Below are 14,974 nucleotides of genomic sequence, written 5' to 3' on the forward strand. Positions count from 1 at the left end.
GCTACAAAGTATCTACAGAATATGGGCATATTTACAGTATGCAACAACATGTCATCAAACAGTTGTTTTTACACGTTTCTAAACCCTGGGTGCTGAGAACATAGATACAACACATATCTTTGCAGAACAAAGGGCACAGTTCCTCAGAGTATTCCACGGTAGCACGGAGGTGTAAGAAGTGGAGGTGTAAAGTGTTTCAGCACCATTGGAGATAAATTAGGCCGATACCCACTAATTATCAAAATCCAGAAAAGAGCCGTCAAATTCTACAACCACCTAAAAGGAAGTGATTCACAAACCTTCCATAACAAAGCCATCACCTACAGAGAGATGAACCTGGAGAAGAGTCCCCTAAGCAAGCTGGTCCTGGGGCTCTGTTCACAAACACAAACACACCCTACAGAGCCCCAGGACAACAGCACAATTAGACCCAACCAAATCATGAGAAAACAAAAAGATAATTACTTGACACATTGGAAAGAATTAACAAAAAAACAGAGCAAACTAGAATGCTATTTGGCCCTAAACAGAGAGTACACAGCGGCAGAATACCTGACCACTGTGACTGACCCAAAATTAAGGAAAGCTTTGACTATGTACAGACTCAGTGAGCATAGCCTTGCTATTGAGAACGGCCGCCGTAGGCAGACATGGCTCTCAAGAGAAGACAGGCTATGTGCTCACTGCCCACAAAATGAGGTGGAAACTGAGCTGCACTTCCTAACCTCCTGCCCAATGTATGACCATATTAGAGATACATATTTCCCTCAGATTACACAGATCCACAAAGAATTCGAAAACAAATCCAAATTTGAAAAACTCCGATATCTACTGGGTGAAATTCCACAGTGTGCCATCACAGCAGCAAGATTTGTGACCTGTTGCCACGAGAAAAGGGCAACGAGTGAAGAACACACACCATTGTAAATACAACCCATATTTATGCGTATTTATTTTATCTTGTGTCCTTTAACCATTTGTATATTGTTAAAACACTGTATATATATATATATATATATATATATAATATGACATTTGTAATGTCTTTACTGTTTTGAAACCTCTGTATGTGTAATGTTTACTGTTAATTTTTGTTGTTTTTCACTTTATATATTCACTTTGTATGTTGTCTACCTCACTTGCTTTGGCAATGTTAACACATGTTTCCCATGCCAATAAAGCCCTTGAATTGAATTGAATTGATAAATGGCCAATAACGGAGCACTGACACAAAGGTGTGACATCACCAGGGACGCACAATGTTTCACCCATTAGCCTGAGCCAAAAATAGACCAATGATGATTTTATCCTACTACAGAGAATTCTGAACCTACCATGTTTCCAAAGATGTACAGTACTGTAAGGTGCATTTAATGAATGAAGTTTTTAAAGAAAAATACATTTTTTGTCCATTAAAATAACATAAAATTGATGAGAAATACAGTGTAAACATGCGGTCGGGCATAAGACGTGGCAACCTAATCTCTATCTCTCTCTCTCTCTCTCTCTCTCTCTCTCTCTCTCTCTCTCTCTCTCTCTCTCTCTCTCTCTCTCTCTCTCTCTCTCTCTCTCTCTCTCTCTCTCTCTCTCTCTCTCTCTCTCTCTCTCTCTCTCTCTCTCTCTCTCTCTCTCTCTCTCTCTCTCTCTCTCTCTCATTATCTTTCTGTCCACCTATTGAACAAGGGAAGCTGTCCAGTTGTCAGCCACAGGTTTGGTAGGAGCTGGAGGAGATCTGAGTAGCAGTAGCATGGACTGCATGAGGATGTTTATATTGTAACCTTCTGGTGTTTTGCGGGTACTATTTAATGAAGCTGCCAGTTGAGGACTTGTGAGGCGTCTGTTTTTCAAACTAGACACTCTAATGTACTTGTCCTCTTGCTCAGTTGTGCACCGGGGCCTCCCACTCCTCTTTCTATTCTGGTTAGAGACAGTTTGCGCTGTTCTGTGAAGGGAGTAGTACACAGCGTTCATGTCAGCCTTCATTTCTCAGAACAAGAATAGACTGACGAGTTTCAGAAGAAGGTTCTTAGTTTCTGGCCATTTTGAGCCTGTAATCAAACCCACAAATGCTTATGCTCCAGATACTCAACTAGTCTAAAGAAGGTCAGTTTTATTGCTTCTTTAATCAGGACAACCGTTTTCAGCTGTGCTAGCATAATTGAAAAGGGTTTTCTAATGATCAATTAGCCTTTTAAAATTATGAACTTGGATTAGCTAACACAACGTGCCATTGGAACACAGGAGCGATGGTGACTGATAATGGGCCTCTGTACACCTATGTAGATATTCCATAAAAAATCTGCCATTTCCAGCTACAATTGTCATTTACAACATTAATAATGTTTACACTATATTTACAATGTATTTTTCTGATCAATTTGATGTTATTTTAACGGACAAAACATGTAATTTTCTTTAAAAAAAAGGACATTTCTAAGTGTGCGTACATACAGTGTGCGTACATACAGTTATGTGTCATTTTACATATTGGAGTTCATTGCCAGGGGTAGGTGGATGTCTGAGTTACTGTAGGTGGGTGGCAGAGACGGTTGAGAGTAGGAGTAAAGGGTCAGAGTTTTCAGGTAGAGTGGGAGACACACTGAGTTGAGTGATGACCTCATACTCACAGTGAACATGATCTGGCATCCACCTAAAATATAGTCCAGGAAGGTATAGTCCCTTTCAACCTGAGGAGACATTATTCAAACATTATTCAAACTCTGTTCATACTATTCCATACTCAAGCAAGTTCAAATTGTTTTTCCTATGGATAAATAATTGGAGGAGGCGCAGCAGTGGCACTTTGATAGGACTGAGTCATCTCCATATTCAGTAATTGGCTGCCTGAACAAAGGTGATTACTGCAGGCAGAACTGTGGTGGACTGTGTGAGACTGACAGGTGTTTTGTGCTGATATTAATACATGAATTTAATAGGGATTTGGAGCCATTACTCTAAACCCTGCCTGAAGCAAAGCCACATTACAGGCATTTTGTTTTTTAATAAAAAATACTATTATGAACGAAAATTCATTAGCTGTGTGCATAACGCTTTATTGTGGATTCATAATACATGTAAAGCTGTTTCCTTTTAGACTTAATACACCTTTTTGTGATTTCCATAATGGATTGACTAATTAAGAGGCATAGTGTATATCTATTAGTCTCTGCGTGTCTTGGTTCACCTTGCATGACTTCAGAATGATGATTCCAGAGTTTTTGTAGCTCTTTTTCTTCTTCTGTTTTTTCGGATTAATGCATTCAAATTCGACCTGGTGGAAAGGAACACTAAGTGAACAATTACAACTAAGACCCATCTGCACACCCACACAATTTACACTCATTCTCACACCAGCTCTATTTGCATTTCTGCCATTAGCAAATGACACAAGGTTTTCAGGAAGAAGTTGGCAGACAAAAACTGAAGTAAAAAGTAACTTCCTACTTCTCTCACCAGGTGTTACCAAGCTGTAAAATAAAGTGTTACCCAACATCCCTTAGTGAGGTTAAAACAGGCAGTAGATTGAATTGGTGTTAGTAAATAAACACCTGCCAATTCCATTCAGAAATGGTGAGCTGTATTAGGTGCATTAAGACTGTAGTGTCTTAAGTGAGTCATTCACTCACAGTGAGGAGTGCGTTGAGATTGGAGACATTTGTCACGCCCTGACCGTAGAGATCCTTTAAATTCTCTATTTGGTAGGTCAGGGTGTGACTAGGGTGGGAAATCTATGTTTATATTTCTTTGTTGGCCGAGTATGGTTCCCAATCAGAGGCAGCTGTCTATCGTTGTCTCTGATTGGGGATCATACTTAGGCAGCCCTTTTTCCCACCTTCTGTTGTGGGATCTTGTCTTTGTGTGTTGCATGTGTTGCACTCCTAGCTTTACGTTCGTGGAGTTGTTTATTGTTTTTGGTGGAACATTTTATAATTAATAAAGGAAATGTACGCGTACCACGCTGCACCTTGGTCTTTATTTAACGACGGACGTTACAGAAGATCCCACCACCAACGGACCAAGCAGCGTGGTGAGGAGGACTGGACCTGGGAAGAGATCCGTCCGGAGTATCGCCGTCCGAAGAAGCAGATGGAGGCAGCGACGTTACGGCAATGTTACGAGGAGTTAAACCAACAAAGCGAGCACAAGAGGCAGCCCCCCCCCAAAAAATTGGGGGGCACAACATTTTTGTCAGGGTTCAGATGATGATCCTGGCCTCTTCGGCCCAGGATATCCTGCGCCAGTTCTACGCACGGTATTCCCAGTTCGCCAGCACAACCCAGTGTGGCCTGTGCCAGCTCCTCGCACTTGCCTTGCTACAGGGGGGATTCAGCCAGGACGCGTTGTGCCAGCTCTACGCTCCAGACCTCCAGTGCGCCTCCACGGCCCAGCATATCCTGCGGCAGCTCTACACACTATGCCTTCAGTGCGCCTTCATAGCCCAGTGTGTCCCGTGCCAGCTCTCCACACTCACCAATCTAAAGTGGGTATCCAGCCAGGACGCGTTGTGGCAGCTCCCCGCACCAGGCTACCAGTACGTTTCCTCAGTACGGTGAGACCTGTTCCCGCTCCACGTACGAAGCCTCCAGTGATGATCCATGGCTCGAAGTCTTCAGTGATGATTCATGGCCTGGAGCCTGTAGTGATGATCTATGGCACAAAGCCTCCAGTGATAATCCATGGCCCGGAGCCTCCAGTGATGATCCATGGCCCGGAGCCTCCAGTGATGATCCATGGCACAAAGCCTCCAGTGATGATCCATGGCCCGGAGCCTGTAGTGGTAATCCATGGCACGAAGCCTCCAGTGATGATCCATGGCCCGGAGCCTATATTGATGATCCATGGCAAGAAGCCTCCAGCGACGGTCCCCAGTCCGGAGCCTCCAGCAACGGTCCGCAGTCCGGAGTCTCCGGCGACGGTCCGCAGTCCGGAGCCTCCGGCGACGATCAGCAGTCCGGAGCCTCCGGCGACGATCCGCAGTCCGGAGCCTCCGGCGACGATCCGCAGTTCGGAGCCTCCGGCGATGATCCGCGGTCCGGTTCCACAGAAGCGGAGGCATCAGCATAGGGAGCGGGGGCTATGTCCTGAACCGGAGCCGCCACAGATGGTAGATGCCCACCCGGAGCCTCCCCTATAGGTTAAGGTTTGTGGCCGGGAGTCCGTACCTTTGGGGGGGGGGTACTGTCACGCCCTGACCGTAGAGATACTTTACATTTTCTATTTGGTAGGTCAGGGTGTGACTAGAGTGGGAAATCTATGTTTATATTTCTTTGTTGGCCGAGTATAGTTCCCAATCAGAGGCAGCTGTCTATCATTGTCTCTGATTGAGGATCATACTTAGGCAGCCCTTCTTCCCACCTTCTGTTGTGGGATCTTGTCTTTGTGTGTTGCATGTGTTGCACTCCTAGCTTTACGTTCGTTGAGTTGTTTGTTTTTTGGTGAAACATTTCAAATTAAAGAAAATGTAACCCTACCACGCTGCACCTTGGTCTTCATTTAACGACGGACGTTACAACAATGTGAAAATGGTCTTAGATCCACATCAAAGCATGACTAACCCATACAGAACAAACTCCCATAGATAAACAGGAACAGATCTAAAATATATCCCCCACCTCCAGTGAATTCTGGGCTTCACTCATCTTGGTGACAGTGGTCTGAAACTCTCCAATGAAGTCATGACTTCCGTCGTTGTCGTAATCATAGCACAGTACCTGCAATATGAGACAACCCACAGGAAGGACAAAAAGATCAGAACATTCCGTAATACTACAAGAAATCACTTAAAATGTATTTGGCTTTTTTACATATATTAAAGGGGATTCCCTCGCTAACATTTTCATGCCATCGTCCTCATATTAATGCACATGTTGGTAAACCTCACTTACCTTGATGCTCCTGTCTACGTCCCCATCACAGAGGGAGATGAGTGGTACTGTGAAGGGCTTCCACACCGGGTCCAGAGTGTTCTTTATCACCTGCAGCCCAAAAACAGCTACAGAGATACAACTTCTTCCATCTCATTTGGAACTCAGAAGCTAGGTCAATCCAGTTAACGTATTACCAGGTGGTAATACACCTTGTTTATAAAATATAATACACTTAGTTCTACAGTGATGACATTCAAATAGTCTAAACAGCCACCCCTAACCAACTACCGAGCCAACTCACCTCTGTCCTGTGGACCAACATCCATTTCCCATCATCTCCTTGCTTGTGGAACTCTAGGTAAGGGTCTGATTTACCAAAGAAATCCTGCAAAACAAAGCAATCTTGTTTGACAATGACCCACATAGCTGCCGGCATACCACGGTGAAGACTTGGAGAGGGCATTGTTGCTCTTTCATGAGCATTGTCTTTATTGACAAAATCATATTGTTGTTCCAAATATTACGTGAGAACTTCTTAACAGTGATGATAATATGGTACTACGTGGGCAGTGACACTTACCTTCTTGTCAAGCTTTCTCCCATACAAGGACAGTGTGATTACTCTATTGTCTGACAGCTCCAACGCAGTTATCTGTACACAAGAGAAACCGTTACTCTATTGTATCCAGTGTAAAACTGTACCATGTTACAGAACGTGTGTGTGTATGTGTGTGTGTGTGTGTGTGTGTGTGTGTGTGTGGACATGTCTTTATTTCTTGGACCGCTCTGTGGGTATGAGTTGTGCAAGCATGATGTTCTCACTGTGATGGTTCCTTTCCCAGCTGGCTTGCCATTGGCCAAGGTCAGTGACCGGTGAAGTTTCTTATTGGACACAATCTAAAGGTAACAGACCAGAGAGAGAAGTGAGTGAGGGGTGAAAATGCCCACCTGCAAATAAACATAACAAACAGGTGATAAACAGACGCAGAAAGGGGTCACAGACAGACTCTAAGAACAGTGTGACAGGTAGCATACCACCCCCAGTGTACAGATGTACTCTCCCAGGAAGTCATGCTCATACAGCTGGCTGCTGCACTTGTCCTCATCAAACAGGGAAAACTTGAGCTTCTGAACCTCCTCAAAATGGTAGTCCACCTTAAATTTCACCCCAAACACTGGATTCAGGTTATTTACCGCAGTCTCTGTTCGACCAATCTGAAAATGATACACAGGAATATGGTTTTGTCTAACAGGTACTGTATTCATACACACAGACGTGCCAACACCGAGTACACAGAGTGGAGCACAGGAGGTTGGTGGCACCTCAATTGGGGAGGACGGGCTCGTGGTAATGACTGGAGCGGAATTGGTGGAATGGTGTCAAATACATCAATCACATGGGTTCCATGTGTTTGATGCCATTCCATTTACTCCGTTTCAGCCATTATTATGAGCCGTCCTGCCCTCAGCAGCCTCCACTGGATTGGAGGTGGACATGTGGGGGGGGGGGGGGGGGGGGGGGGGGGTGTAAGGTTGAAAAGGCCTTATTCATGTGAAAGATAAACCTAGCTGGTGGTGACTAACACAGTGTATGTGTGACTCACTGATAGAATATTCACATAGTCCTCGACCCCTATTGTGCTCTCATCTCTGAGGCTAAACTGGCGCAAACTGTACATTCCAACGCTGCTCTGTCTGTTTGACTGGAACCCCTCGCCTCTGTGTCTCTCCCAGCATCTTCTCTGACAGTTACCTCCCTCCCCTTTCTGTGCTACCACACTTCCCTCTTTACCCCCACAGCACAGATGGCTCCTCCACCCAGAGTGAACCCTTCTCTCATGCCGAGACAGACAGGAAGAAAAGCCCTTCCCTTTAAAAACCCTTCTCTCTTCTATTTCTTCTCTGCGTTTTGTTTCATATAGCTTTGGAATGTTTGTGTATAGTTGTGTGTTTCATGTGCTGAAGCTTTCATCATGATCCAAAGAGAAACCATTGTCAGGATGACTACATGCTCAGTGAGTTTTAAGAGATTAAATGTTACACCTCTGGAACAGCAGACATCCTCCAAGGTACTTTTTACATTTAGGCTCCCCGTTTTCAAACCCCACTGGGTATTTTCCATGTCCCTTCCCTGTTTGCCTGTAAGTTCCATTCCTCACGACTCTTTCCACTCTCTTTCCACGCATCAAGAACATCATGACTCCTTTGTTTCCGTCCAAATTTCCATGGTAACTGCAGCAACCGCTTTGCTGGTTTCATGTTGGAGCCTGCCCTGTTGACCGACAGCCCAAGCCTGCAGCGATCACACTTAGCCTGCTTCAACACAACAGTACCCAGGCAGGCATGTCTTTCCCTGGCAACAAGAGGGCACCCGGAGCACACACAGATCCACACTCCTCAAGACACCACGGCTTCCATGGATTGATGTTTCTCCATTGTACATTGATAACACTGTGTGTTATTGCGAACTTGGCGAGCATCAATCGATAAAACATTGAGAGCAATCAACAGTCAGAGGATATTTATTAATGATTATTTCACCCTCTCAAGTGGTTTACTTCATAACTTTATTCAACCCCTACAATCCTTCATTCCTTCCACTTTTCCAACAGTCATTTCTCCTTTTCTCTTCCTTTATAATTGATCCCCTCGACCTTTCCCAGACTTGCCCAACCCTCCTCTCCCCTCCTCACCTCAACCCAGTTGCTGTCCACCTCGTGGAAGAGCACTAAGAAGGGGTCAGACTTGGAGGCCACGTCTCTGTCCAGCAGGTTGCCACAGCACACGGACAGCTCCACCCTAGTGACGCAATTCTGGGGACCCATGGCTGGCCCAGAGTCAGGCCCCGTGCCAAGCGTGTAGGCCATGCTCGCAGGAGTGTCAGCCCCCCCACAGCCTAGGAACACACACAGCACAGATAAACACCACTATGAATGACATTACTGTAGCATTCTGTAGAGACTCAAAATAAGATAGAGAGATACACAAAAATATGAGGATGGTTAATGACAGAGAATTTGGGACCTATCATAAATTCTCATATTCCAAATTCAATAGAACATAAAACACATATTTGATCCATGTGCAGTATTCAGAGCGTTGAATGAATCAATTCAGCTACATGAAGAACAAAGGTCAGGGTCGCATGCAGAATAATTGATCTACAGGGGTCCTTCTTGTGTCATATGAGAGAATAAAAGCTGTACTCTGTCAAACATTCATACACAGGTAATGTAATGTAAGGACATGAGGAGTGTGGTGAGGGCTCTTGTTGCTAAGATACTGATGTGCCATTGTGTAAGACCCTCCCTCCACTGCTGGTGCTAGTGGAACCAGGGTATAGGAAATTGATTATAATACCAACAGATCACAGATGTAGGATTGCATACAGTGCATTTGGGAAGTATTCAGACCCTTTGACTTTTTCCACATTTTGTTACGTGTCTTATTCTATAATGGATTCAATTGTTTTTTCCCTCATCAATCTACACAGAATACCCCATAATGACAAAGCAAATTGTACATTTATTTAAAAAAAATAAAAAACAGAAATATCACATTGACATACTTTAAGTACTCAGACCCTTTACTCATTACTTTGTTGAAGCACCTTTGGCACCAATTACAGCCTCGAGTCTTCTTGGGTAGGACACTATAAGCTTGGCACACCTGTATATGAGGAGTTTCTCCCAGTCTTCTCTGCAGATCCTCTCAAGCTGTGTCAGGTTAGATGGGGAGCGTCGCTGCACAGCTATTTTCAGGTCTCTCCAGAGATGTTTGATCGGGTTCAAGTACAGGCTCTGGCCAGGCCACTAAAGGACATTCAGAGACTTGTCCCGAAGCCACTCCTGCGTTGTCTTGGCTGTGTACTTAGGGTCGTTGTCCTTTTGTAAGGTGAACCTTCGCCCCCAGTCTGAGGTCCTGAGTGCTCATCAAGGATCTCTCTGTACTTTGCTCCGTTCATCTTTCCTTCAATCCTGACTAGTCTCACAGTCCCTGCGGCTGAAAAACATCCCCACAGCATGATGGTTTCCTCCAGAAGTGACGCTTGGCATTCATAACATCTTGGTTTCATCAGACCAGAGAATCTTGTTTCTCATGGTGTGAGAGTCCATAAGGTACCTTTTGGCAAACTCCAAGCGAGCTGTCATGTGTCTTTTACTGAGGAGTGGCTTCGGTCTGGTCACTCCACCATAAAGGCCTGATTGGTGGAGTGCTGCAGAGATGGTTGTCCTTCTGGAAGGTTCTCCCATCTCCATAGAGCAACTCTGGAGCTCTGTTAGAGTGACCATCAGGTTCTTGGTCACCTCCCTGACCAAGACCCTTCTCCCCCGATTTCTCAGTGTTGCCGGGCGGCCAGCTCTAGGAAGAGTCTTGGTGTTTCCAAACTTCTTCCATTTAAGAATGACGGAGGCTACTGTGTTGTTGGGGACCTTCAATGCTGCAGATATTTTTTGGTACCATTCCCCAGATCTGTGCCTCGAAACAATCCTGTCTCAGAGCTCTACAGACTTTTCCTTGGACCTCATGGCTTAGTTTTTGCTCTGACGGGCACTGTCAACTGTGGGACCTTATATAGACAGGTGTGTGCCTTTCCAAATCATGCCCAATCAATTAAGTTGATGAAACATCTCAAGGATGATCAATGGAAACAGGATGCACCTGAGCTCAATTTTGAGTTTCACAGCAAAGAGTCTGAATACTTATGTAAATAAGGTATTTCTGTTTTTATTTTTAATAAATTTGCACAAATATCAAAAAAACTGTTTTCACTTTGTCATTATGGGGTATTGCGTGTAGATTGACGAGAAACATTTTTTCCCATTGTAGAATAAGGCTGTAACATAACAAAATGTGGAAAAAGTGAAGGGGTCTGCATACTTTCCAAATGCACTGTATGTTATACCATAAGTAATGAACTGAAGTAATGCATTGTAAGATTATATTGAACGCTGAAAATAAAAAAAATAAAACCAAAATGAAATTTTTTCTACATTGTCATTTTCTGATATGATTAATATGTAGGCGCCGTATATGAGGCTCTCTATGACGCTCGTTCTATCTAAAGGTCGTATATGGGGCTCTCTATGACGCTCGTTCTATCTAAAGGTCATATATGAGGCTCTCTATGACGCTCGTTCTATCTAAAGGTCGTATATGGGGCTCTCTATGACGCTCGTTCCATCTAAAGGTCGTATATGGGGCTCTCTATGACGCTCGTTCCATCTAAAGGTCGTATATGGGGCTCTCTATGACACTCGTTCCATCTAAAGGTCATATATGGGGCTCTCTATGACGCTCGTTCCATCTAAAGGTCGTATATGGGGCTCTCTATGACGCTCGTTCCATCTAAAGGTCGTATATGGGGCTCTCTATGACACTCGTTCCATCTAAAGGTCATATATGAGGCTCTCTATGACGCTCGTTCTATCTAAAGGTCGTATATGGGGCTCTCTATGACGCTCGTTCCATCTAAAGGTCATATATGGGGCTCTCTATGACGCTCGTTCCATCTAAAGGTCGTATATGGGGCTCTCTTTGACACTCGTTCCATCTAAAGGTCATATATGAGGCTCTCTATGACGCTCGTTCTATCTAAAGGTCGTATATGGGGCTCTCTATGACGCTCGTTCCATCTAAAGGTCATATATGAGGCTCTCTATGACGCTCGTTCTATCTAAAGGTCGTATATGGGGCTCTCTATGACGCTCGTTCTATCTAAAGGTCATATATGAGGCTCTCTATGATGCTCGTTCCATCTAAAGGTCGTATATGGGGCTCTCTATGACGCTCGTTCCATCTAAAGGTCGTATATGGGGCTCTCTATGACGCTCGTTCCATCTAAAGGTCATATATGAGGCTCTCTATGATGCTCGTTCCATCTAAAGGTCGTATATGGGGCTCTCTATGACGCTCGTTCCATCTAAAGGTCATATATGAGGCTCTTTATGACGCTCGTTCCATCTAAAGGTCATATATGGGGCTCTTTATGACGCTCGTTCCATCTAAAGGTCGTATATGGGGCTCTTTATGACACTCGTTCCATCTAAAGGTCGTATATGGGGCTCTCTATGACGCTCGTTCCATCTAAAGGTCGTATATGGGGCTCTTTATGACGCTCGTTCCATCTAAAGGTCGTATATGGGGCTCTTTATGACACTCGTTCCATCTAAAGGTCGTATATGGGGCTCTCTATGACGCTCGTTCCATCTAAAGGTCGTATATGGGGCTCTTTATGACACTCGTTCCATCGAAAGGTTCAACCAAAGCAAAAGTGTACAATGGGAGCATACTGAAGTGTACAGCATCATAAACACATCACACACTTCCAACCAAATCATAAGCATCTTCATGGATGGATGGATTCGCAAGCAAGTGTACAAAAGTAAAGTGTCATATTCTCAATTGCTTGTAAAATGTAAACAGTTAAATGTTGTTTTGGTATCAGTAAAAATATTATACAGAAGACATCAGCATAGTCTTGCTCACATACCAAAAATAATGAGGATGATAACCCACGCCATATCCCCAAACAGCCCCTCAGGCTCAGTCCATCCAACATTACAGTCACTGGAGTTAACACATTCTTCACACCTAAGGCAAAGCTCTGGGCAAAGTACGATACGCATATTTGTGGGGTAGTAGGAAATGGGGAAAGACTAAAGGATCTGAATTAGTGACTAGAGTCTAGAACTGTCTCAGTGACTTGAATTCTAAAATAAATAATGCCACACACTGTAGGCATATTGAAGTTCAAATAAAATCTTTGATACTTGAACCTATTAGTTTACATTTTGCCATGTGCGTCGCTGAATATTCCATTATATAATCACACACTGAAAACTGATTTGAGTACAGTAGGCTACCTAAAAGAGTTACAGACCCAAGTCACCACCCTCAGTATCATGTTGTTCTCCTCTCTGTGTTCAGTGTGGTGGAAGGAATTGACCTCAGATAAATACAGGTCTGGTTGTCTGCAAACATAAAGGGCCCCTCAGATGCCCCTTGTGCTGTTCTAATCAGCAGGAAAACTTTTCTCAGACCATTTATTCAGATGGTAAAAATATTAAAATGGGTATTGGGCCAGTAACTAGGGACTTTATCTTCAAATGGTCCAGGCTAAATCAACACATATAGATGCACATAGATCGAGATGACTATCAATCAAGACAATTGTCAACCCAAGCTGAAAATTGCATTCCCATCTTCACTAATCTCAGTGCTGAAGGACTAGACTGACTGCATCATCTCATCTACTGTGAGAGCAAATGTCACTTGAGAATACTTATGGGGGTGGGTGAGAATACTTATGGGGGTGGGTGAGAATTTTGATGGTTGCGTACAATGGAAATTCAAAACATTTCAGAATAGATTTTAACTACCAACAAAAGGGATGAGCACAGGTAAATCCAGAGAAAGATGGAGCAAAGATAGATACAGAAAGAGAGAGTACATGTCCCTTTTTAAAAGACAGATAAGAGTGAACCAGAGAAGTAAAGACATGAGTCTCAGAGGATTTCCACCACACAGATAAGAGTGAACCAGAGAAGTAAAGACATGAGTCTCAGAGGAGACCGACATTTCTACTTTAGAACTAGTGACAACTGACTCGGTTTCCTCTTGTGGTTGACAGCTTGAGCTTTGTGCTTTCTTTTCACATTAACGTTTGACATATCCTGTGTGCCACCATAAACATTTGCATCAGTTTTCAATTTCAGGAAGCAGTACATTGAACATTAAAATTACAATCAATCAATATCCCAAATACACTGACAATATTTCAGTCAGCACACATTGGAACACATTGCATTTTTTATTAAAAGAGACATTTACTTAATTGACATGTTTCGAGACATAATATATGAATATCGTTAAATCGCATAGGATAAAAATACACAAGTGTCCCAATATTCACTTACCTTGGTAAATGTGATTTTTTACTAATACTCTTCTCTGAAGAACGCTTCCTCTTGATAACTTGAACACTTTTCTTTCTATGCACAAATTGACGTTATTTTCATGATGTCCAAAACATATAATCAAGGGAATACAAATTGTTGTGGTTGGCAGCGAGGGGAGGTCATTCTGGTCTGTGACAGTCTCTCGCCGTGTGGCGTAGTGGAGCAATTGAAGTGGTCGCGCATTGCAACTCCACCCGACTCAATCACACGCTCTCCCCTATTTTCAGTTGATAATTGCCTTCAGCGAAATGAGAACATAAATGCTCTGGTTCGGGAATAGCTACATATTTTTCTTAACATAGACTATTATTGTGTAATCATTCATCAGGGCCGAATGTTATAGCCCAATGCGTTTGACACATAAGTACAGTATATTAGGGTACATGACTGTTTTCATTAAAGTTAACCCTAAAAGCCCCAACATATATTTATCTTTAAAAATATGTCAAGCACAAGCAGTAACAGATTTTCTTTCCTTAACACTTTGTAACACACGTTTTTGTTTTTAATTCCCCAAAATAAGCATATTTACATTTGTTTTACACATTTACACTCAAATGTATGCACTGACGATACAAAACATGCTCTTTCCATGAAATAGACTGACCAGGTGAAAGCTATGATCCCTTATTGATGTCACTTGTTAAATCCACTTCAATCTGTATAGATGAAGGGGGAGAAAGGTTAAAGAAAGATTTCTAAACCTTGTGACAACTGAGACATGGATTGTGCCATTCAGAGGGTGAACGGGCAAGACAAAATATTTGAGGGATTTTGAATGGGATATGGAAGTAGGTGCCTGGCGGTGTGTCAAGAACGGCAACGCTGCAGGGTATTTCACGCTCAACAGTTTCCCTTGTGTATTCAGAATGCTCCACCACCCAAAGGACATCCAGACGATTTGACACAACTGTGGGAAGCATTGGAGTCAACATGGGCCAGCATCCCTGTGGAACGCGTTGTACAACTTATTGAGTCCATGAACCGACGAATTGAATTGAGGCTGTTCTGAGGGAAAAAGGGGGGTGGGTGGAGGTGCAACTCAATATGTTTGGTTCACTCGGTGTACGTTTTTTGCAACTTGTGGTTAGTGTTTTGTTTCTGATAAATAGCCGATTTTGCTTTTTTGATGTAACGATACGACCT

The 14,974-nt window shown here is 43.4% G+C and overlaps 1 protein-coding gene across 1 annotated transcript in view; it reads right to left on the reverse strand.

Moving 5' to 3' along the window:
- cpne2 (copine 2) overlaps nucleotides 1-14,507 on the reverse strand; it is a 31,410-nt gene extending 16,903 nt beyond the window's left edge. The window contains exons 1-10 of the mRNA XM_021569993.3: nucleotides 13,787-14,507; nucleotides 8,561-8,763; nucleotides 6,903-7,082; nucleotides 6,690-6,764; nucleotides 6,448-6,519; nucleotides 6,169-6,252; nucleotides 5,886-5,975; nucleotides 5,613-5,711; nucleotides 3,185-3,271; nucleotides 2,628-2,687 (exon numbers count right to left, since the gene is read on the reverse strand). Of these exons, the coding sequence (XP_021425668.2) occupies nucleotides 2,628-2,687; nucleotides 3,185-3,271; nucleotides 5,613-5,711; nucleotides 5,886-5,975; nucleotides 6,169-6,252; nucleotides 6,448-6,519; nucleotides 6,690-6,764; nucleotides 6,903-7,082; nucleotides 8,561-8,734 (921 nt within the window). The 5' untranslated portion in view covers nucleotides 8,735-8,763; nucleotides 13,787-14,507. The remainder of the gene's footprint in view (nucleotides 1-2,627; nucleotides 2,688-3,184; nucleotides 3,272-5,612; nucleotides 5,712-5,885; nucleotides 5,976-6,168; nucleotides 6,253-6,447; nucleotides 6,520-6,689; nucleotides 6,765-6,902; nucleotides 7,083-8,560; nucleotides 8,764-13,786) is intronic.
- Between the last annotated feature and the right edge of the window lie 467 nt (nucleotides 14,508-14,974).

Source organism: Oncorhynchus mykiss, chromosome 2 (assembly GCF_057628025.1).
Source record: "Oncorhynchus mykiss isolate SJ-2025 chromosome 2, ASM5762802v1, whole genome shotgun sequence".
In the NCBI taxonomy this organism is placed as follows: Eukaryota; Metazoa; Chordata; class Actinopteri; order Salmoniformes; family Salmonidae; genus Oncorhynchus; species Oncorhynchus mykiss.